Source organism: Oryza glaberrima, chromosome 4, assembly GCF_000147395.1.
Source record: "Oryza glaberrima chromosome 4, OglaRS2, whole genome shotgun sequence".
In the NCBI taxonomy this organism is placed as follows: Eukaryota; Viridiplantae; Streptophyta; class Magnoliopsida; order Poales; family Poaceae; genus Oryza; species Oryza glaberrima.
The window spans coordinates 17459344-17483566 of record NC_068329.1 but is presented as its reverse complement, the minus strand read 5'-3'; the positions used below and the strand labels follow the sequence as shown (position 1 = coordinate 17483566).

At 49.8% G+C, this 24223-nt stretch overlaps 2 protein-coding genes across 3 annotated transcripts; one reads left to right on the top strand and one right to left on the bottom strand.

Moving 5' to 3' along the window:
• The first annotated feature begins 7953 nt into the window (after window positions 1–7953).
• LOC127771303 (purple acid phosphatase 22-like) lies at window positions 7954–9945 on the top strand. Its single transcript, XM_052297184.1, has 4 exons — window positions 7954–8210; window positions 8302–9174; window positions 9269–9357; window positions 9445–9945. The coding sequence occupies exons 1-4, from the start codon at window positions 7977–7979 to the stop codon at window positions 9677–9679; spliced, it is 1431 nt and encodes a 476-aa protein (XP_052153144.1). The 5' UTR covers window positions 7954–7976; the 3' UTR covers window positions 9680–9945.
• A 1439-nt stretch (window positions 9946–11384) lies between these two features.
• Window positions 11385–16025, bottom strand: LOC127772348 (uncharacterized). Of its 2 annotated transcripts, XM_052298380.1 has the most exons (4): window positions 15907–16025; window positions 15149–15232; window positions 14323–14428; window positions 11385–12545 (listed from the first exon to the last, which is right to left on the bottom strand). In XM_052298380.1, the coding sequence occupies exons 2-4, from the start codon at window positions 15179–15181 to the stop codon at window positions 11761–11763; spliced, it is 924 nt and encodes a 307-aa protein (XP_052154340.1). In that variant the 5' UTR covers window positions 15182–15232; window positions 15907–16025; the 3' UTR covers window positions 11385–11760. The 2 variants fall into 2 exon arrangements, with proteins under 2 accessions (XP_052154340.1, XP_052154339.1); XM_052298379.1 differs by lacking the exons at window positions 14323–14428; window positions 15149–15232; window positions 15907–16025 and adding an exon at window positions 12682–14316.
• Window positions 16026–24223: the final 8198 nt, after the last annotated feature.

Genomic DNA, 24223 nt, shown 5'->3' with positions numbered 1-24223 from the left:
ATAACATCTAGATCCTTGGATTCGAGAAGAATGAGGTTGGCTGGAAAAATCAACCCTTGAATTTCAACTGTCACTGACGGGCAATAGTGAGTTGTGGTCATGCCACCTCCAGGAGTATGAACTTGCATAGGTATCTTAAGCTTCACTAAAGATAACCCATGTGCACCAGCAAAACGCTTGGAAATGAAGGAATGAGTTGCACCAGAATCAAACAATATTACTGCCGGTGTCGAGTTGACGGGAAATGTGCCCAATATGACCTCTGGTGCTGACTGTGCCTCCTCTGCAGACGCATGATTGACATGGGCCTGCACAAACTTGGGTCCGGCATGTCTTGGCTTCGGGCACTTTCCAACCGTGTGTCCCGGTTTGTTACAATTGAAGCAGAGTTCGGGCTTTCCTTCGAACTCCTTGGGCTGTTTTGACTGAGCAGGCAGAGCTGGCTGAACTGACTGAGCTGGAAACATTAGTGGACTTGGACTAGGGTTGAGGCTGTGCTGCTCACTGTTGTTGTGACTGCCACTATGGTAGTTCTTTTTGAAGCTACCCGGGTGGTAGGGACGGTGCTGCCGGATAATCATGGTGGAAGGTCCACCCTGACGTCCCATCGTGAAACGAGGCTTCTGACTCTTCCCCTGGGGAGTCCTGAACTGAGCTGCCTTCCTCTTACGGTTTATTTTGTTACAGTGCTCCTCCTGACGGATAGCCTTATCCACCAGCTTCTCAAAATCCTCATAATCTCTAGAGATCAACTGATTAGTCAATTCATCATCAAGACCAGACAGAAACTTCTCCTGCCTCTCGTCATCGGTACGCACGTCCTCAGGGGCGTAGCGCGCGAGGCGGTTGAACTCATGCAAATACTCTATAACTGTTCTGGTTCCTTGTTGCAGAGAACGGAACTCTCTCTTCTTCTGTGCCACAATTCCCTCGGGAACCTGTGCTTTGTTGAAACTCTGACAAAACTCTGCCCAGGTAACCTCTGTCCCAGCTGGACGGGTCACCACGTAGTTGTCCCACCAAACAGAAGCGGGACCTTGCAGCTGGTGTGTAGCAAAAGTAACCTTCTCTTGTTCGTTGCATTGCAAAAGGTTCAGCTTCTTCTCAATGGCATGAAGCCAGTCGTTGGCCTCGATTGGGTTGGTGGTGCTTGAGAAAGTGGATGGCTTGATACGGAGAAATTCTAACAGTTTGGACTGGGGTGGTTGAAGACCAAACTGCAGATTCTGCTGCTGCTACTGTGCTTGCTGCTGCACCTGCTGCAACACCTGATGGTACTGTTGCTGCATCTGTTGCATCATCATTGTCATCATTTGAGTCTGATTGTCCAACACCTTAGCAATTGTTGGGTTCTCGGGCGGTGGAGACGGACGGTTGTCAGATGCACTGTTGGCACGTGCTCCATCGATCTGCTCTTCGCTGCCACTGGCGTTGTTGGATTCACGGGAACCATTCCTTGTCTTCACCATCTGAAGGGGGATAGGTAGAAATATGAGAAAAGGAAGAAAAACAGGGGGCTCAGAAACTAATCTTTCTTATAAATTTAGGTGCAATTATCTTAATCTCGATTAAAACACTGAAAAAGAGGCACACAACTCCTAATAAAGGCAGGCATACCACTGACACATGATATCGACCGCCGACTAACCCACAAGCAACAAACCTAAGCACGAAAACTAGCAAGCAAACAAAACTAGGAAGACGATAAAGCTAAGGGCAGCGACTCTGAAGCTCGGAGCGGCGTTTGCGATCGGGGAACAGGTCTGACATCTAAAGATGGACAAGGGATAGGAACCAATTCATGCTAAATTCCAAATTAAACAAAGCAACAAATGACTCAAATAAACAACGAAGCATGATGATTTTTATGCATAGAACATTTTTCATGAACTCAAATAAAGACACTAATGCAACTGACTAAACAATAAGTTAATACATAAAATAGATGCATAGCTACAATGATACGCATAAAATTGCCCCATCGAACCTAGACACGACCTAATGCATATCACCTGATAGATTCCCGACTGACTGTCGAATAAACTCCAAATAATATTTTTTTCTTAAAACCCTAGACTGAGCTAAATTTAAAAATCCGATCCGAATGAACGACCAAGATTTTTCCCACCAACCAAAGAGGCAAAACCCCACATTCTCCCGAAACAATTCCAAGTGAAAAAAAAACATATGCATATGAAAAGGGGTTCAGAGGGCTCTTAGGTTTCCAGTTGGCTTGTCATACGGTCAGGCTCGGCTCTGATACCAACTTGTCACGCCCAAAAATTCACGAACCAGAATTTCTAAGCTGAATGTGCATTAAACCCCTGTCCAAGACCAGCCAGGGTACACAAACGACAATTGTTGACATACAGATCCACGTCTTACAAAAATATAAAAGATTACAAATGCAGCGGAAAAGATAGAACGAACTAAACTCGGAAGCTTGACTTCAGCAGCGGGCGACTCCACTCCACAGGCAATCCTTGACGGCAGCGACAAAACCAACTTCAGCAAGACAGCTCCAACTAGAAAGATCTTCAGCTCTGGTGTGGGGGAAAAGAGAGCAAGACTGAGTACTACCCACTGTACTCAGCAAGTCATACCGGAAGAGGAGATATGATGCAGAATATAACCAAAGGAGGCTAGGGGTTCTTTTGCACAAAGCTATCATTTAAAAGCAGTAGTTGAAAGCAGTAAAACAATTGTAGTAATTAATCAATATTAACCAAACACTGTCCAACGCTACACCACGTTGCAACAGGCCCAACCAACCACTTGAACTACACCAGTTCATTAAGCTAAACTAGGGTGAGACTAATCACGGTGAATCTGGTTGATCGCCCATAACCGCGGGCACGGCTATTCGAATAGTTTTACTCTGGCCAGAGGTGTACAACTGTACCCACAAGACACGATTCCACACATGTCGCCATGCCCCGAAGTATCACCATGATACTGCAAAGGGGGAAATCGTGACAAGACCCTCCACATAACCCTCCCCTAACCATCCACACCACGCTAAGGTTTCACCCCCACCCCTCAAAAGGCAGTCGGCGGTCCCCTCTTGCGCCACGGTGAATCCGGCAGCTGGACAACCGGACACCCCGGCCGACCCAACTCCATCACTCCCACCCTCGCCACCGGTGCCTAGGAAAGGGTCGAGCTATACTTCAGATCAAGCAGTTACCCACTCCCGCTTGTGGTAAGCACGGTAAGTCTCCTAGGGTTTCCCGTGAACCGGTCCTTAATTGCCATGGGTGCGACCAGCAAAACCATGCACCCACAACCCACCATTCAGTGTATTTTAATTAACTAACACCATTACGGTGGCACCAATCCAAAGCTATTACCAATAATCAAAGTCTATGCTTTAATGTGATTCCCTTTTTGTGTACTAGTAGAACTAAGCGTGGCTAAGCATTTCCTAAACCAACATCTAGTCATTTTAATACCCAGGTTGTCAATGGCATAAGGAAATCAATATGTGGCTGAGTAGTAGGACCCATCCCACATGATATTGTAAAAGAATGCAACATTTAATAGAAATACGGGATATCGGTAAATTGGGTACAATATGATCAAACGTATTGCATGACTTGCCTTGCTCTCGAACTGATGAGACCTCAGCAACGTCTTCGAGAAACCGCGGATCGACGAAACGACCGAAACCTACACGACAAACAAAGCACACAAGCAAAACATGCTATAAGACTACTGAAACAGGAAACAAAACCATTTTTAATGGATTCTTTACATTTTTATGAATTTACTGAGACTTGAATGGACTTAAACGGAGCTCGGATGAATTAGTTATGAATTTTAGAAGATTTACTGTGTTTATTACTATAACATAAAGTCCTTAAATAATTTATTGCGCAATTAATTCCCAGGGCTGACGTCATCAAGGGGGCGGTCGGCAAGTGGGGCCCCTGGGTCAGCGGCCCAAGGCTGCCGGTCCACCGTGGACCGGGACCACGCGGGTGGTCCACCGCCGGTCCACGGGACCGACGGTCCAGGTCAGCCGAGAGGCCGATCGGACGGCACGGCGGCGGCTAGGCACGGCTCGGCTCGGCTTCAAAACCGGCCGGCCGGCCATGGCAACCGGCGGCGACACGCACGGTCGCCGACGACGGCAATCGGTGGCGCGGGAAGCGACGGCGGACGGGGTACAGGACGGCGGCGTCGACCGAAGGCGACGGCGAGCGCGGGGAGCGGCAGCGCGTGCGGGACAGAGGGAAGGAGGGAGGAGAGGAGCTCCTCACCGTGAGCACGGCGGCCGGCGCGAAGGATGAAGACGGCGGCGATGACCGGCGATGTGGAGGCACGGACGGGCGGCGGCGACACCCTAGGAGAAGATGGAGAGGTGTTAGGAGAGGAGGCAACGACCACGGCGGCTTGAATTGCCGGCCGGAGATGGAGGGGAGGGAAAAACTCACCGGTTCACGAGGGGAGAGGCGCTCCGGTGGGATTCCGGCGACGCGAGACGGCGGCCGGGAAAGCTCTTGCGGCGGCGAAGCTAACGGCGGCGGCGGTTTGGCGCGAAGGCGACTCTAGCGGCGGCGGCGCGCGGCCGAAGGCGGCGGCAAGCGGCGGAGCTCGGGTGTGACGGCGCGGGCGCGGTAGGGGGCGTGGGAGAGGACGGCAAATGGGGGAAACGAGGGAGGGGACTCGGGGGAGGGTTTTTATGGGCGAGGGAGGGGCGGACGTGGCCGGGGAGATGGCCGAAACCGCCGGCGACGTGGGGAGGAGAGAGAGAGAGAGAGTGGGGTGGGATTCAAAATGAATCCCGCCTATTTCGTGCGTGCGCGCGGGCGGGAAGGGCGGAGGAGTGGGGCGGCGACGTGGGCGCGCGGCACGGGTGGAGTGGGGCGCGGAGAACGGCGGGAAACGGCGGCGGCGGCGTGGGCGGTTGGAGCTCCGGCTCCAACGGCCGGAGGTAGGAGACGACCGACAGGTGGGGCCCACCTGTCGGCGTCCCGAGAGAGGAGGGAGAGGCGGCTTGGGCCGGCCCACAAGGAGGAGGGGCCGCGGGAGAGGGACGGGCCGACGGCCCAACAAAGAAAAAGGAGGGAAAAGAAAAGAAAAAGAGAAAAAGGATTTTCCTGGGATTAAAAATTGCACTTTGGTGATTTTTAATTGGTTAAAATTATTTTCAAGGCTCTGAAAATTCCACTAAAAATCCTGTTAATGTATTGTGACATGTGGAACTCAAGGAAAATCCCACATTGCCAATTCCAATTATTAAATGCCTTTATTAATTAGGGATTTAGCTCTAGGTTAATTAAGGTAATTTCTTCGGACGATTTATTTAACAAATTTTTGAAGCAAGGAAAAGGGGGAAACTTCAGGGCGTGACAGAGGCGAGGTGGTGGAGCAGCGGCAACACTCACGCGGGGCCAACTTGGTCTACTGCCCCTCTACTGCGTGGCAGGAGTGGAGCGGCAGCGGCCGGCGGGAGAGGGCAGCCGCCATGGCTCCTTCAATTAAGCAGCATTAAACCACTGCCCAATCCCCACTTCAAACCATGTAGTGCTCGCCGCCGCCTCCCTACGCCCGGCCGTGGTCGAGTGTGTCAGTCCCAGCCAGGCGGCGCCATCCCTGGGGCATTCGGCTCAGGCCCCGCCACGGTCGGTCCCTGCGCGACCAAGCGGCTCGCCACGACCGTCCCCGGTGGCGCCCCTACTGCCCCCGCTTTGTCGGTCTCCGTGGCGACGAGCGCGCCCGTGCTCGCCACGACAGGCGCCTACCCGGCGATACCAGCAGGATCACAGGGCACCTCAGCCTGTGCACACGACGATCCACCCGTCCGTTGTTGGGTATTTTGGTGGAGGAGAATAAATAGAGAAAACCGAAAAGCAGCAGAAGTTTCTCTGCCCAAAAATATTCAGAGAAGAGTGCTCTTTCTTCAGTTTTCACGTTTGCTGAAATTCTTCGACTACTGTTGCGGTCCTGAAATATTCAGGGAAGAGTGAGCGTGGGAAACTGTTTTAAACACTCGGGTGGATGTTCACCCGTTTCTTGCATGTCATCTAAATGGTTATGAAAAATTTTCAAAAAATATGACATAATATGTTAATATGCAATATATCACTTCACAAACATGTAAGTTCAAATTCGACTTCTACAAGTTGTAAAAAAAATAACAAATTTAACTGTGAATATGTGTATACTAGTTAGAATTTGATTTGTTATTTTTGTTACAACTTGTAGAAGTCGAATTTGAACGTGCGTGTTTGTGAAGTGATATATTACATATTAAACTATCTTGTGAATTTTTTTTGGATTTTTTCATAATCATTTAGGTGCCATGCAAGAAACGGGTGGATGTCCACTCGAGAGATTAGAATCCATCCTCGAGTGAGCGTGAGCGTTTTCAGTGTTTTGATCCTTGTGTTTTGCTGACATCCGCGGTCACCGCCGGCGTCGCCAGTCAATACATCATCCACGCAATTGTTTTGCTCCTCTGTCCTCTTCCAAGAAAACCACGCAAGGGAGCTCCGCGGAAACGTCGCCGCCACCGATGAGATGACTACAAGACAGGACTTCTGCTCCATGTTCTTCTTCCGCAGCAGCCGCGACCACGTCAATGTCCCCATAAGCCACCATCATGCCGCTAACGCCCTCCTGCTCCCGCGTTGCGGCAGGGCGAGGCGGCGTCGGCGAGCGAGCGCAGTGTCGGCGGCGGCTGCGACGTGGGGCGACGCTGCAACGCCGGGAGCGTTGTAGTAGGCGTTGAGGAGCGCCGCCGTGGCCTCCCGCAGCAGCGTCCGGTAGATGTCTCCCCTCCCGTCCAGCGCCTCCCGCAGCGTCATGTCGGGGCCGTACCTCTGCGTGGCGACGGGGCCGAACACCATGGCCACAGGCGGCGAGGGTGAGCGGCGCCAGATGGGCGGTAGGCGGCGAGGCCTGCGGCGCCAGAGTGGCGGGAAAGGGGCAGCTGGCGAGGACATGGGGGGCGGCGCGAGGCCTCTGCTTCCTGCTCTTCACGACGTCGCCGCCACCGCCGCCGTACTGGAGCAGAGCTGAATCCTCCTCGTCCTTCTTCTTCTGCTCCGGCTTCTCGAACATCTCCGCCTTGACCGGTGAGCGCCACATGCCGGTGTCGCGTGAGAGCATCAGGAGGCCGAGCGCGACGTCCTCCTGCTCCTTCTCGAACCCGCCCAGCACTGGCCGCGGTGGCACGGGCGCCGACGCCGCCCATCGACCGCCACCTCCACCTCCGCGCGATCACAGTCACGTGGGGAGGAAAGGAGAGTGAGAGGATGACGTGCCATCATAACATGTGGGACCCGCGTGGGTCCCACGCTGACTCAGCCGCCACGTCAACCAAAACCGGGGTCAAAACCGCTGAGGGACCTAGTTTGCACTGGTTTTGTAAGTTGGGGGATGCGTTGTATCCGGTTTTGCGGTTAGGGGACTATTTTGTAACTCGATGGCAAGTTGAGGGACCTTCGGTATACTTTTTCCAGGAAGAGAAAGGTCCGGATAATGTGCAAATGGAATATTGCATCGGTATAGAATTGCCTTGCCATGGCCCACAGGCCCAGTAGGCGATAGTCCAACTAGAGCCCAAAAAACCGGAGTTCAGAAGTTCTCGCAAATTCCGAAGGCTTAGCCCAACTCAACATTTTGCTGTCTCGCGTTTCCGCGGCATATCTCCATCAGCTTTCAGCTCTCTGACCAGTGCCGCCCACTACCCAGCAGGGCAAAATGCTTGAAGCGAAGTATCAGGTGTGTGTCAGTTGGGTCTCGTGCGGTGAAGTCCCCGCTAAGCAAAGGCCAAAGGGCGAGAGGATCCCGTACGTGGAGTATGCGAACGCCGCATCGCTCTGCGGTCTGCACCACACAGACACAGGTAACAGGTTGCTCTCCCACTCACCTTTGTGCAGCGCGTCAAGCGAAAGCCATCTCCCATTCCTTGACGCCATCGGCAACCCGCGCCGCGCGCACATTGCCGTAGCCCAACCCCACGCTATATGGTCCCATGCACAACGACGTCGCCGGTCTCGGGTTGCTTCCACTTGCCTAGATACGACGCGCCAAGGAAGATGACGCGTCGCGCTGATGATCTCCTGGTTGCCGGAACGCTCGTCATCTCCATCGTCTTCTTCAGGTGCGCCGCTGCCGTGGCAGCCACCGAGTATGTCCGGCCTCCCCCCGGGCGGGTCATCTTCACTGAGCACACCAAGCCCGCCTCACATCCTCAACAGGTATACTACGTACACAAATGCGAGTTCTTGAGGATGCGTTCTATATTCGTTTAGGGAAATGACGATCGATGATTGATCCGTTTGTATCTAGGTTCATGTGTCGCTCGTCGGGGCGAACCATATGAGAGTGTCATGGATCACGGAGGACAAGCACGTCAAGTCCGTGGTGGAGTATGGCAAGGTCTCCGGGAACTACACGGCGTCGGCCACCGGCGAGCACACATCCTACCGCTACTTCCTCTACTCCTCCGGCAAGATCCACCACGTCAAGATCGGCCCGCTGGATCCCGGCACGGTGTACTACTACCGGTGCGGCATGGCCGGCGACGAGTTCGGCCTCAGGACCCCGCCGGCCGCGCTCCCAGTCGAGCTCGCCGTCGCGGGGGATCTTGGGCAGACCGAGTGGACGGCGTCGACGCTGTCCCACGTCGGCAGGTCCGACTACGACGTGCTGCTGGTTCCCGGCGACCTGTCCTACGCCGACGCCCAGCAGCCGCTGTGGGACTCGTTCGGCCGGTTCGTGCAGAAGTACGCGAGCCGGCGGCCATGGATGGTCACCGAAGGGAACCACGAGGTGGAGGCCGCGATGGCGCTCCCGGGCTGGCCGCGGCCGTTCACGGCGTACGCCGCGCGGTGGCGGATGCCGTACGAGGAGAGCGGCTCGGGGACCAGCCTCTACTACTCCTTCGACGCCGCCGGCGGCGCCGTCCACGTCGTCATGCTCGGCTCGTACGCCGACTTCAACTCGAGCTCGGAGCAGTACAGGTGGCTGGCCCGCGACCTCGCCGCCGTCGACCGCGGCGCGACGCCCTGGGTCGTGGTGCTGCTGCACGCGCCCTGGTACAACACGAACGCGGCGCACGAGGGGGAGGGCGAGGCCATGAGGAAGGCCATGGAGCGCCTCCTCTACGAGGCCCGCGTCGACATCGTCTTCGCCGGCCATGTCCACGCCTACGAACGCTTCGTGAGTTCGATTTTGATCAGCGCCATTGCTCGAACGGTTGATCACACGTACAATTCTCAACTAAGCAGTGCACGTCTTGACTTTGTCGCTGCAGACAAGGGTATATAACAACGAGGCGAACCCGTGTGGACCGGTGCACATCACCATAGGCGACGGCGGCAACAGGGAAGGCCTCGCATTTGAGTAAGCACTAAACATTAACACCGGCAAAATAACTTACAAATCTTGATAGCTAACCATAGCTCACGGCTAAATCTGGTTGGATATCAGCTTTCGGAAGAACCACAAGCTGGCGCCGCTCTCGTTGATGAGGGAGGCGAGCTTCGGGCACGGGCGGCTGAGCGTGGTGAACGCGACCGCCGCGCGCTGGACGTGGCACCGCAACGACGACGCCGACTCCACCGTGCGCGACGAGATCTGGCTGGAGAGCCTGGCTGCCAACGGCGCGTGCCAGCAGAGTAGCAGCGCCGCCGCCGCCGCGGACTCTCAGAACGACGAGTTGTAGCATTGCACATTGCTTGATATTAATTCAACAAATTAATTTGATAGCGCTCTTAATTTGCTTGTCACGTGCCGGTGAACCTGGGTGCTTACTTTACGGGCAAACAATGCATTTGTACCATAGGTGTGGTTAGTGGCCAGTAGTGCTTAGGCCGGCGGCATTTGCCGTGCTTCTGATAGCTAGAACGAACAACTTCTGTGCCTGTTTGTGGGTGTAATCATGGTTGTTACCATTCCAGATTTCCTGTGTGATGTGCTTTGCACGCTAGTTCTGCCTACCCTTGAACTCAATAATTAAAATGTTCGTCCATAGACACACGGTAGTCATTTATGTGCGCGGACGCGCTAGCTTGTTAAGAATTTCGTATATTGGTGTGGTTGGGCAATGCAGTTATGACTCATCGAAGTAGTGGTTTCCAAACCGCTGGAGCCAGATTACCGCGCCCTGTCGGTAAGCACTGTAACCGCGATAACCGCGACAAACCGTATAGTAAAATTTATTAAAATTTTAAATTATTTTTTAAATTTATTTGAATTTAAGGAGGTTACCACGGTTTTTCTCTTACTGTACTCCACGGTAACCGCGCGAACCGGCGGTTTTGGAAACCCTTCATTGAACTTGAACCAATGCATAAACAGATCAATCAGAGAAACCAGAAGCTAGAATAACAATTAGAGACAGTATGTGACAAAAAAGTATTGGTCAATCTTACATTGTGTCAAATTGTGAACGTCTGTGTACACTACTAAATTGTCAACATTAGTAGTACATATGCCGGCTTGGCGGCCATGACACACGACGGGACGGGGTCGCCGGCTCGCCGCGGGGGCGCGCCGACACCGGCCACCTCGCGCACCGGGTGGCGCGCTCCCGCAGCCACGCACGGCCGGTGCACACACCCTGCGCGCGTGCAGCCTGGTGTAGCGCCTACTCCCCGACGACGAGGACGTCGACCCGGCGTCTTCGTCGACGCCGCATGAGCCGGCGCCGGCGCAGGAAGAGGAGGAAAGCGAGGAGGCCGAGCAGCAGGGCGAGGCGGCGGAGTTGGCGTCCGCGTCGCCGCCGCTGCCGCCTTCTCGTCTCGCGTGCATGCGCTGGCGGGAGCCGACCGCGCAGAGGCTCATCCTCGCCGGTCGGCCGCTGCAATCGCTGTTGTCTCCTCTCCGCCGGCGACCCTCCAACCTCCATCGCTGCTCCTACCCTTACGCCATGGCCGGCAACCTCACGACCAGAGCAAGCGGCGTTATATTACTGTAACTCCGCTGCGAAAGCAAGCTGTCATCTTGCAGCGAAGCGACGCAAGGAATACGACTACCAGGACTGGATCGAGTTAATGGCTAATGGTGATCGCCTGATCGGTAACGATGCTATGTGGCTCGCGCCGCGCCGAGAAGAGGGCGGAGATGATCAAAAGGCGTCAGCGCGAGGCCGGACCAGGAATCCAGCAGGGAGACAGGGGTGCGTGGCGTTTGTTTCAAGGTTCGGCAAGGAATCCCGTCGCGATACAGGACCGGACTTCTGAAAAGGAGAACAGGACCAGACTTCGTTGATGAGAGGGCCTGCAAAGACTGAACGGATTTTTGTTTGTCACGTTGTACTGAACCAAAGTGCGCTGGGGTCAACCGGCAAACTGATCAAGTTGGTTGCATCTCCTTTTTTTTCCAGATAGTGAATACAAATGAGTCATGACACACATAATTGTTTCAATTTCAGAATTTCTTAGCAGCCACTACATAAATACATAAGCAAATAGAGTACGTAACAAATTAAGCTTCAGTGTTCAACTTTTATTCTCAAACACGATTACAAAAGAGGATATAGGATTGCAACGACACGATTTTGAAGTTTGAACCGGGCAATCTCATCCTAAATCACGGCACTGACAAGTGAGAAACACTTTGTTCCCTTCCCAGCGTTTGCTCGTTCGACGACGACTAACACGCGACAATTATCACCAAATCTTTTATTCTTTGAACTACCACTAATAACCGTAGCAGCAGCTAAGCACGTATATATTACTATATTAGTTTATATAGGTAATTAAACACCGAGAAAAACCAGCTCTACGACTTCGCTTTCTCACCTCACTTCTTGCAGACCAGGCCGGCGCTGCCCTTCCCGCTGCCGCAGAGCGCGTCGGCCGGCGCGTCGACCATGCCGACGGACGAGGCGAGCGCGCCGTCCTCGCCGGCGAAGCGCGCCACCTCGCAGTCCGTGGCGAAGATGTCGGAAACGGCGTACTTCCCGGCGCCACCCATGACCGGGATCTTGGCGCCCACGTCCACGCCGGCGCTGACGTAGTCGGGGCGGTAGGTCTGGCCCAGCACGCCGTGCACGTCGGCGCTGATGGAGTAGAACTTGAACGCCACATTGAGGTGGGCGAGGCTGTCGTCGGCGGTGAGGCCGTAGCCGTGGATCCTCGAGTCCTCCTCCGTGACGGGCACCGCGTTGGCGACGATGCGGAACCGGCCGTCGAGGCGCACCACCACGCCGTTGGCCGGGCCGGTGCGGAAGACCGAGAGCGCCGGAGCGGAGGCTGGGCTCCAGCTGGCGGCGGGGACGGCGTCCAGCTCGACGGGCGCGCCGTCGAAGGTGATCACGAGGCGGTCGACGGCGGCGTCCCACCTGACGGTCCTCCTGACGCCGAGGTAGAGGCGGTGGCCGCCGAAGCGGATTCCGAGGGCCTGCACCCAGGTGAAGTCCCGTGCCGCCGCCGCGTTGCGCTTGCCGATGAAGTGCGCGTTGATGTGCAGGTTGGCGTCGGAGAGCAGGCAGAAGTCGGCGTCCTTGCGCCCGTGGAACAGGAACTTGTTGCCGTCGCCGCCGACGAACCGCGGGTCGTAGCACTCCGTGCCGGTCAGCTCACACACTGCATGCACCAGTCACAGTCCAAAACCCGACATGCAAAACCGATCATCAAAAACCACCCCAAACGTAACGCGCCTACCTACTATTACCATGCATGATATGCATTCTGTTTTGAACTTTTTGATGCGTTTTCTTACGGCAGACGAGCTTGCAGGTGGGGCAGTGGACGTAGCACATGTCGCGGCAGCCGCGCGGACACGCGCGCGGCTCGACCGTGCAGTCGGGGCCCGACGCCGTGTTGTTCTGGTTGTAGCAGCTCGCCACGGTGGGCGACGAGCCGGGGGTCATGTAGATGGGGATCACGTTGGGGTCCCTCAGGATGGGGCTGTCCGGGCTCAGCGGCTGGGCGCCCACCGCGACGACGAGGAAAGCGGTGGCGGCGAGCAGCAGCGCCGCCGCGGACGGCCGGACGGGCACCATCTCCGGTGAGAGATTGATCGAGCCGGTGAGATAGTTGTTAGGGGGTGAGATAGTTGTTAGGGGGGTGAACGCTCGTTAGTGGTTGTGATACGATGGAACAGGCTCGCGCGCTTTTTTATAGGCGGGGTCTATTGGTGGCATATTGAGCTCTGACCAAGCGTGTGTCGTTGGAATTAAGCATGGCTTTTTCGCCAATCAAGTCTGGGGAAGTCAACTTCTCTCTCACTCGCGCGGCGAGCTCCACATGAAACGATTCCACGCTTGACATCCCGGCCAACGGAATGCGGTTGCTTGTTCTTGATCTTGGTTTCGAGTACAATCTTCTCTACGTTATGGCAACCGCAGGATCCACCCTTATCAGCCTGTTCCAAAGTTATTTATATTTTCCTTTTCTCCCTAACTCACCCTTATTAGCCTGTTCCATAGTTATTTATATTTTCCTTTCCTCCCTAACGAAAAATAAAGTGTTTATCTGCTTGTCCATCTTGATTCTAACGCAAAAACGTAAATCCAATACTCCCATTCTTCCAATACTCACATCCAGTTTTTTTTTTGGGGGGTTGGGTTGGGGGGGGGGGGGGGGTACCTGAACAATCTTTCCACACTAGACTTAAACGCCGAGAATATGTCCTAACCCAAGTGAGCATGGCCACAAAGGTTCAACGAATCTTCAGGAATGCGGTTTTGAGTGGAATAACTGATGAAGACACGAGTACGGTGTAATCTTCATCGTGAGGCGTAAAGCATGACCTGGGACGCACGTGTTATTGTCCATGAAAACACACTAGATCTCAAGTTGCTATCTTGCTTCAGGATGTTGCTCCAAGAAATCTAATAGGCTATTCCGGATATCTGGATCAATGTACTTCAACAATACCGTACTGGATTGAGTGTACCAGCTAATTAGTAATTACTCTACTGACAACGAAAACAATCCAGGCAATAGTGGAAAAATTACAGATCATTTGGTTGGCTATGGTAAGTTCACAAGGCACAGCAAGATGTATGAGTGTATTAGGAGCAATGGCTCCACGGTTTTGACTTCCTGGATCTCACATTAGACTCGCAGCTATGGCTGTGTTTAGTTACTGAAAAAAGTTGAAAGTTTGGGGAAAGTTGGTAGTTTGAAAAAAAAAAAGTTGGGAGTTTATGTGTGTAGGAAAGTTTTGGATGTGATGTGATGTGATGGAAAGTTGGAAGTTGGGGGTGGAGCCTATGTATAAATGCAAATTGTACTGGTTAGCAGGTGCGATTGTTGGTTTGGAGACAGCATACTGTGGAAAGGAACGAGTGCATGCCCATGGCCAATAATATACCATATGCTACACTGGTTTGCAAATCAGAAAACGAAAACTAACCTACCAAAGGAGCCACCTCTTCCTGACTGCAGGAGTTGTCTCTTGCACTGGAGAACTTTGGCTCCCTCTTTTTACGATTCCACTGTTCAGCGCTTCCAACCTTTTCCTGCAAAAAAAACAATGTAAAATGGAACAGCAGAAACACAAATTGGCATGCAAAATAGAATAACAGAGAAAAAACAACTTGGCATGCAAAATGGAATAACAGAGAAAAAACAGCTTGGCATGCAATATGAAGAATTAAGTTCATTTCTGAACTCAAATAATTCAAAAGTTCAACTGGAGTGACCAGAAATTTTGAATGCAATTCCTTTGTATATAATTTGTTCAGTACTTTATGCTTATAATGGGGAAATCATGACTGGAAGACATCCCAGAAATAAAAAGGATGAAGGATGGCACAGTGCTTGAAAAACAACCCTTCACAAGGCTCAGCACAGACAACCACATAAAAGGACACCCATGCCTACACATGGGAGACTAGGGTTGTAACAGCTTCATTTCATCTGAAGCAGATCCTCCACATCACCAAAAACATAATGCATTAATGATACTTCAGATGTAAATTTAATCTCAACTGCACGGAAGGAAAAAAAATGACAAGCCTTGTTTTTTATATGTATATATTGCAATTTTAATCCACCATCTGGATTTGAATTAATAAATTATTCAAATGCATACGAATAGTTAAAAACATGGTTAATCACCATAGGCCCACTAGCTTCTTAATATTCAAATTCCACATTTACAAATTACAAGTGAGCTCTTTTGAGTTTCAACTATGACATAGATGATCACAACGCATGACCAATACAAAGTTTAATACCTTGTGTCTCCAAGCTGTCCATGTAAGCTCCATCTTTGGCGAAATCCTTCCATGCCCTCAAGTCCACTAGCAAGAATCATGCGCCTATAATAGAAATATGAAAGCACATACAAGCAAAACTGATGAAATCGTGTGGATAAATCATTAGAAAATTCAGAAAATCCAATGATTCATTTTGTATGGTGCTGAATTATGGTTACAAGGTACTCTTACAAGTGTTTGGCCTTATTCCTGGTGATACTCATAGACTCATAGGTCTGTCAAGCACAAGAACAAGTACTACTCATCGGAACAGACAACCGCGTGTGGATTGTGAGGCCTAGGAAGATCCTGCCTGTAGTCTATCAGGCAGGAACCACGTAGTTCTCTCATATGCCACTAAATCCCCAGAGCAGATGCAGGCAATTATAAGTGTTACACAGAGCATTAGGTTAAGCACTATACAATAACCATCTAGGAATCTCAATCTGAAATTCAGTATAGTATACATAAATTATTTACGTCGCCTTTCTTTATGCAGTCTAAATGGCCATTTTCGTTTGATCTCATCAAAATATATGGCCTTACGTATTACCACAAGAAAACAGGCGCAAGGACATACTCTTGGAATGTCTAGTACAGTATCTCTTATTTAGGACCTGAACACTTCACACGGGCTCACAACAGTTGAATGTTAATCAGGAAACTGTATAAAACGAGCTGCTAATCACACTTTGATCATTGAATACATGTAGGGTAGAAGTGCCATGTTTGGCTACCTTTCAAGCAGTGTGATTTCTGATTGGAGTTGGGTAGCTCTTTCCTTAGCTTCTTCCAGGGGCATTGAAAAACCCAGCTTATATTCACTATCCTGCAGCCGCTCTCTTATTTCCTTGTCCTGTAAAAATAGGAGATAAAGTAACATGTTAAACAATAAGGGAAAATTTACCTGCCATTTTTCAAATAATTATAATACAACTGACCCTTTTCTCAGCACATTGTCGGTATAGTACAATTTCATCTTGGCAAAATGGCTCAATATCATTGATTTGCAGACCTGTAACATATAATTGCTTTATTATAGTACTTACTACATATGGAGTAAGGAAAGCATGATTTTTATGTCAGAGAAATCAGTAACTCACATAAGAAAAGATTTTTGAGTATGCCATCACAAATCTCAACACCGTCAAGGACATGTGAAGCAATTTCCTTTGGTATGACAGGGGATGGCAACCCACGCATGAGATCATCACCAACAAGAATGGTCTCTTCCATCGTTTCCTGCTTATCGACTGTTGAAAAATATGTATGAAAAACTACCATCATTTGCACAGGGCCACGAATAGAAGTTACACTTGAAATGCACGAACTTGGAAAGTAAGATCAGGTTCTCTGGCATGCTGGTTATACTGCATGGTACTGACTAGAGAGTTAGTTCCTGACTGTGCCACAGTGGTTTATTAATGCTGAATTGCTGATAGCATAGGTCTGGTTCTTGCATGATCAGAAAAAGTCATCAGTTTTTTATGATCGAGAGAAAAAAAAGAGTTATTTCCTCACAGTTGCCATTACGAACTTCAAAATTAACTCAAGCCCAGGCAACTACAATCGCCACTAAGCTTGCATTAACAACCAACTGCACAACCTATGTGCTAAAACACAATTTGATCCTCCAAACTTTTTAGGCGGTTTGGGCAAGAGAGGATGACCAAGTTTTGTTAAGATTTACTTCCCCAACTGACACAAAATAAACAAAGCTTAACGAAATGGGAATGGGCAACAGAGCCAGCGCGTGCGTACCATCCATGATTGCCTAGTAAACCTTCACCTCCGGAGAACAATCAGATTTTGGCAACTCGAACCGACTTCTTGCAGCCAACAATCATGGAAAAAAAAAACACCAGAAAATGTCAGCTTCGATTCGTCTTAGGGGAGGCGACGGGGAGCAGCGTGGGACGAATCACATACAGATACACCAACCAACCGGAGTGTCCGCGACGAATCCCGCGGGGAAATAGACCGGAGAAGAACCAGAAGGCGGCGGCGAGCGGCGACCGACGGCGCGCCGCGGAGGTGAAGGGGAGGAAGGAGACCGGAGGAGGAGAGAGGGTTTACGGCTCAGGTTTCCCCAACTCCTTCCGCTTGTGGTCTTTCTCCAACGAAGATATGGGCCTAAACAGTGGCCCATAGACTTGTCTTACGGCCCATTTATCGATAGCCCAGTGCAGGCATGAGGCATGAGGCATGAGGCCCACGGTTCAGGTTTGCTTTTCTCGAGTACAAGTTCAACATAGACTTGTCTTTCGGCCCATTTATCGATAGCCCAGTGCAGGCATGAGGCATGAGGCACACGGTTCAGGTTTGCATTTCTCGAGTACAAGTTCAAATTTCAAAACACCGAGAAAGAGTATGCTTTCTACTAGTACTATGTTTGATCGGCTGCTGCTTGTTACTGCTCCCTCCGTCCTAAAGTATAATTATTTTTAGCTATAAATTTAAACACATAGCTAAATGTTGTTATATTTTAGGGCGGAACAACGGAGGTAATAGTAATTTCTGGTGAACCACGTTTTTTCTCTCTATTTTGGATTGTGCCTGTCATGATTGTGTTTTACCATGTTGGCTCCATTTTCCTCGTGGTTGATTCATTAGCAGGCTGTTTTCACACCATGATATTTCTGAAAAATTCTGGGCTGATTTTCAGTTGTGAGATGGAGTATGACTGTATGAGATGGCAGAAACAGCCCGATGCCTACACGATGCCCGCTTTGCTCTTGCCGTCGGAGCAGCACCGCACGCATCCACGTAGTCCTGAGTCCTGACAATTTGACCGTTCTGCTAACACGCATACTACACCTGTGAGACCTCACATCTGTCTCAAGTCTTCAGGACAGAATTGTCTGTTATGTGTTCTTGCACAGCACCTGGCTACAAGCTTCCAACTCGCCCCTATGAACTTCTCTGAAATGGATCGCTGCATGAATCCCCTTACTCCGATCCGGGGGGCTTCAGTGCTACTAGGAGTGTTGTGAGATCTGCAAACAGTATCTACACACTGGCCTCTTGTTAACAGGAGCTACACATGCTTATTATCATTACTCATGAGTGGGCATTTTGCTTTCCTTTCCTGACTGTCCAACACCAACATCTCCACTTGCAATTTGCAGACTCAAACTGTATATGTCTGTGTCTACCTACCACTGTATAATGTTTTGTGAAATTCAAAGAACTGATAAGTACCGGCCTGTTGGGACATCATGAGAATCGACAGGTAGGCCAAGTACATTGCTGAATGTTGATTATTCCACACCGTTCTTGGATTCTCGATCTTATACGAAGTTTTATTTTATCTCAACCAGACGATGATACAATTCTGCAACCAACTCCATGGCTCCACCTCCATACTCCCATACTTCTACTCATAGTTGATACCATGATACTATCATATCGTGCTTTCATTGTATACCATCCAAGGATACCAGCATGTATTCAGGCTACTGTACGTACGTCACAGGTCATAGCAGCTGTTTCCTTGGGTACAGCCAAAACGACTCCATCAAGCAGGAGCACAGATGCATTTGTAAACGCCGTACTTGTCTTCTCATAAACACAAGCAGTACACAGTACACTCCTTACCATCTGCATTAGTTTCTCGCCTCCGGTTAATTTCCAGCACAGTGGGCGGTGAAATTTTTGGCGATCAATCTCTTTGCACGGTCTCTCGCGCCCTGTCCGACAGTTCTGTTTTAGTGGTCAATCCAAATCCGGCCCGCTCGTATGCATGCAGGTAATCTCTCTTTGTGTTAGTATTTAACACCGTGAAAGGACCACGCAAAAAGGCAGAGTTTCGACAGAAAAAACTCTAGCTGGTTAACGGCGTGTGTGACGCCTCACCTATGCGTGGCTGTACACGAGAAAATTAGTGCCACCCTTTTCAATCTATAGGTAAGCTACAAGTAACGTTAGGTGATGTACTGATGCGCCCGTGTTGACCTGCGTGGCATGAAAATCACTGCTAACAACTGGTCTACCACATATATAGCCGAAGCGAATTATGGCCTAGCTAGCGAGATAGATGCTGTAAGTAATTAACAAGAAATAAAATGGATTAGTTAGTACCTATATAGTCTAGAGATATTACGACGTTGGCCGTGCCAATCTCCTGTGTTACTGTGTGCGCCCGACCAAACTTGCAACGCTCGAGCTGAGCTGATGATCTGCTGATGATGATGAGAGCTGATGAGCTGTAGAGAAGCTAGAGGCAGGCACGGCGCCGTGGAACACGTCGATACTTCTCCTCGCGGAGACGAAGGATGCATTGCGTCCGCTGTACACGCCCATGCGCTGTCCCCCGGTAGTAGCAGCGGATCGTGACATCGTGTTGAACCGGCAGAAACATCCAAAACGAACTGATACTACTAGCAGCAGCTAGTACTAGTATTATTAGACGAGAGGGCCCCGGCACCAGTCACTGCAGGTTAAGCGCACACGGCCTCGCGAGTCTCTGTAGATATGCACGATCCGTCTTATCTCTTCTCTGCTCCTGAGGCCGGCCGTGAGAGGTTTAACGGGATTCCTTCGTTGGTGTAGTAGTAGACGTGTAGTCCTGTTTGCCTCGCGGTCGCGGGCTAGCCAAAAAAAAAAAAAAGCCTTGGATACCTCCGCGGCGGCATGTGGCACCCGCCCCACCTGCGAGCGCGCGTGATACGCGTATTTGTGTGTCGCGCCTTGTCCGCATCCATCCGACGATTTCCGATCCGATGCAGCGAGCGACCGCGCGCGCGCTCCGCCCCGCGGCCCGCGCCAACGTGTGCAGCTGCGTTTCCGTGCGCCCAGCCCCGGTTGCACTAGCCGCTGTTGCTGCCGTGCTACGGGCCTACGGCGTACTCCCTTCGTCCAAAAAAAAAATCAAACTCTGAATTTCTGTGTTTAACTTTAACCATCCGTTTTATATGAAATTGTTTTATAATTTGTATTTTCATTGTTGTTAGATGATACTCCCTCCATTCCAAATTGATCTACATATAGTTTTTTTAAGTTATTCCTAAATGGTCTACATATTTGTGTTTATTTATTAAGGCTATTCGTTATTTGTGCATTAGAGTAAATGGACATTTATGCATGCATCCATGCACACAAGTATTTATAACCCACATGCAATATCTTGATTTACTATTGGCTATGAAATAGTGGAGATGGTGCATGCATCGATTTTGTTACTAGAGTAAATATAGTATGAGAGAGTTATTAACTTTCTTGGTCTTGGTGTACCTATGAAATATGTAGATCAATTTGGAATGGAGGGAGTAAAACATGATTAATATTTTATGCCTGACTTGTCTTTTTAATTTTTTTCATATATTTTTAAATAAGACGAGTGGCCAAATGTTGGACACAGAAATCAGGGTTTGTCTTTTTTTTTTTTTTTAGGACGGAGGAAGTACGTCGCAGAGAGACGGACGCTCGGGGTGCGGGTGGGAGGGGGGGGGGGGGTCCCCGGGCACGGAAGGAGATCGTTGCTGTGGCCGAGAGCGATCGGTCGCCTCGCGCGCTTTCTTTGCCTCGTTGCTGTGGCTGCGAGCGACCTTTCCGTACGACTAGGAGAAGAGAGGAAGAGATACTCCTCCTAGTAGTAGATTCCACTCTACGGGAGGCCAGCCGGGGCCCCCGTTTTGACACACGGTGAAGGCGAACGATCCCCCTGTTTCCGCGGTACGAGTCGTACCGTACGCGCGCCGCGGTGGATGTGAGGGTGAAACGGCTAGCGAGGCTATGCAAACGAGCAAATCGTGGTTGGCTGGTACACGGTTGAGCCGACACGAGCTCACTGATCAGCAAGCCACATATTGGGCCATTTCGATCAGGGGATGACTTGTTTGATGAGAAAATTTAAAGTTCGCTTGGACTTTATACGAGCCACGCTACGCTAGCTTTCGCCTTGTTTCTCTCCAAGAGATGACGTGCATGCTACTGCTCTTGTTTAACTTTTCGAACATGATCTCTTTTTTGAAAGATCAAACGCGATCTCAACTTGTGGCTAGTCCGGTAGTACCACGGAGCGTCCGTTTTGAACTGCTAAAAAATCGTTGATACTACTCCCTCTATCCCAAAATAAATACAGTTTTAGTCTTATTTGAAAAATTTATATGATTAGTATTTTTATTGCTATTAGAAGATAAAACGTGAATAGTATTTTATGTGTGACTAAATATTTTTAAATTTTTCATAAATTTTTTTAAATAAGATGGACGATCAAATGTTGGACACGGATATCTACGGTTGCACTTATTTTGGATTTTAGGACAGAGGTAGTATATGCCAACATGGGAGTGGTTACATCTTCAGGCGGCAGAAGAAAATCCAGAGGATTGTGACGATCGAGGTCGTGCACAGTTCAACCAATATACTACTGCTTCGATTGTGATTTGCGCACACATTAGTAAACAAATAATACTGTACTGTACTAGTTTGGATTCGTCCAAAAAAATTACCAGTCTACATACTATGAGGGCAACAGCAATGTATGTGGTCCAAGCAATCTATATGAGTGGGCCCCACAACAAAGAACATTAGTTATAGAAAACTTCACAATGTATATATCTATACCAGGAAAGAGATGGGACCCACAGGGTGAAAAAAAATATCTCGTCCTCAACCACCCGACTCCCCGTAGCTCTTGCGTGGCGCGAAGCTTCCCGATCCCCAAATCCTCACCCACCGAAAACCCGCGAAGCTCCCGATCTCCAAATCCTCACCCACTGAAAACCCTACCTCTAGATCCAGGCGCACGGCTGGTGGATGTGCGGCCACGGCAGCGACAAACGCTGCGTGGGACAGCCGTCTGGCGTCGGGGGCAACAAGTGCTGTGGTCTAATCGTCGCCGCCGCCGCGGAGAAGGGAGAGGGATCGGGGGCGATGGCATCCATTGTCGCGACTGAGGGCGCGGCAGCGGTGCTCCGGTTGATGCTGTCCGGCGCGCAGCAAGCGGCCGCGCGGTCGGGGCGGCCTCCGGAGTCCTTGCTTCGGAGGCGGCGACTGCTCGGCGGGGCACCAGCTCCGTCTCACGGTCTTAGGCAACAACGATGCAAAATAAAACTAAGCAGTAGGTAATTAACCATCTCCTACCTTCCTCCTTCCTAGGTGATTTTAATTATTTGGTTGCTTGAGACAAGTCTTGTGCATTTAGTTTGTGGGCTATTGGTGCTACTAGCTAGGATTGAGCCTAAAGCTCTTTATGCTGTACGAGAAAGGTCAGTCTTATTGTGCACAGCCAACTATAGGATGTTAAATGTTAAATGTGCAGTTGTAGAGACTAGCCAATTCAAGTTATGCTGAATATATTCTAGGCTATGTAAAAAAAAAACAAATCTGAATTGCTGGGTACAGATACTTTCAAAGAATTAAAAAAACATGCAAATGTTAAATTAATTGCCTGAATACAAACTACCAGAGCAAGTAATTGATAAGAAATTAATAAACTCTAATGTTGCTGGCCACCAAATTTTTGCCACATGTGATCCATCAAATCTTGCTTGAGACGACGATGGGTTGCTCGATCACGAATCTCTGCATTTTTCTCTAGGATATCAGCAAATCCATATATCGGGCCATGGTCAAGCTCGGACATTTGTGTAGAAAATTGCCCTTGTTCATATGTATTGTCATCGGGTATATCATAGGCGCCTCTCTCATCCTCAACAATCATGTTATGCAAAATTATATATGCATACATGATATCAGCCAATTCTTCCCTTTCCCATAGACGTGCTGGGTGACGTATGATGGCCCAACGTTTTTGTAGTACCCCAAAAGCTCTTTCCACATCTTTTCTTGCAGATTCTTGACGTTGTGCAAATAATTTAGCCTTGTCATTCTGAGGTCTTTTGATTGATTTGACAAATGCTGCCCACTCTGGATAAATACCATCGGCTAGATAGTATCCCATGTTATAGTTTGTTCCATTAACTGTAAACTGGACCTCGGGTGCTCTTCCTTGTAGTACCTCAGTGAACAATGGTGACTGATCCAACACATTGATATCATTGTTGGAACCAACAGCCCCAAAAAAAGCATGCCAAATCCATATATCAGCAGAAGCAACCGCTTCAAGCATGATAGTCGGTACTCCATAATCACCACGGGTGAATTGCCCTTTCCATGCAACCGGACAATTTTGCCACTCCCAATGCATGCAATCAATACTGCCCAACATTCCAGGGAACCCATGTGCCTCTCCAAATTGAAGTAAACGTTGAATATCTTCTTGAGTAGGCCGACGAAGATATTGCTGACCAAATAAAAGCCTTACACCTTGAACAAAATTGATCAGGCATTCTATTGCTGTTGTTTCTGCTACCCCATATGATTCATCCATAAGGTCAGCTAGTGTACCATATGCCAACATTCTCATAGCAGCCGTGCATTTTTGCAGCGGCGATAGACCCACCTTACTGAATGCATCTCGCCTTAACTGAAAATATGGGGACCAAACACCAAAAGCTTCAACAATATGCAAAAATAGATGCTTTCTCATACGAAATCGCCTACGAAACTGATCATCAGTGTACAAAGGGTTGTTGCCAAAATATTTAGCAAATAATCTGTTATGATCCTCTTCATGATCCCTATTGATGTACCTCCTTGTGTACCCACCACGCCGAGTAGAGGAACCAGCTAATTCTGCTTCTAGCTGTGCTTCAACCTCAGCTTCAATTTGATCTTCAATTTCAGCTTCCATAGGATCGTTGATTTCTTCCCACATGAGATCTTCAAGATTGCCACTGATGATTGAAGTATCTGAACAATTGGATTGATCTTGGGAGTTGGCAGACATTTTGGTGTGTTGGTTTGGGGCTGAATGGAGTGGACAGTGATAGTGTGAGTGGTGTCTTCCTCAACTGCATCTCCTATTTGTAAGATACATTCCAACAGCTAGTTTTTAACAGCTATTTTTTACTTTTGTCAGTACTCCAACGGCTAGTTTTTTTGTCATTGTGTGGTTGTCCTAATAAATATGTCTATGTGTGCAGGAATGGAGTGCTGACTGCAAGGACAAGAATACATCTCCAAGGTCTGAAAACAATTGATCCTGTA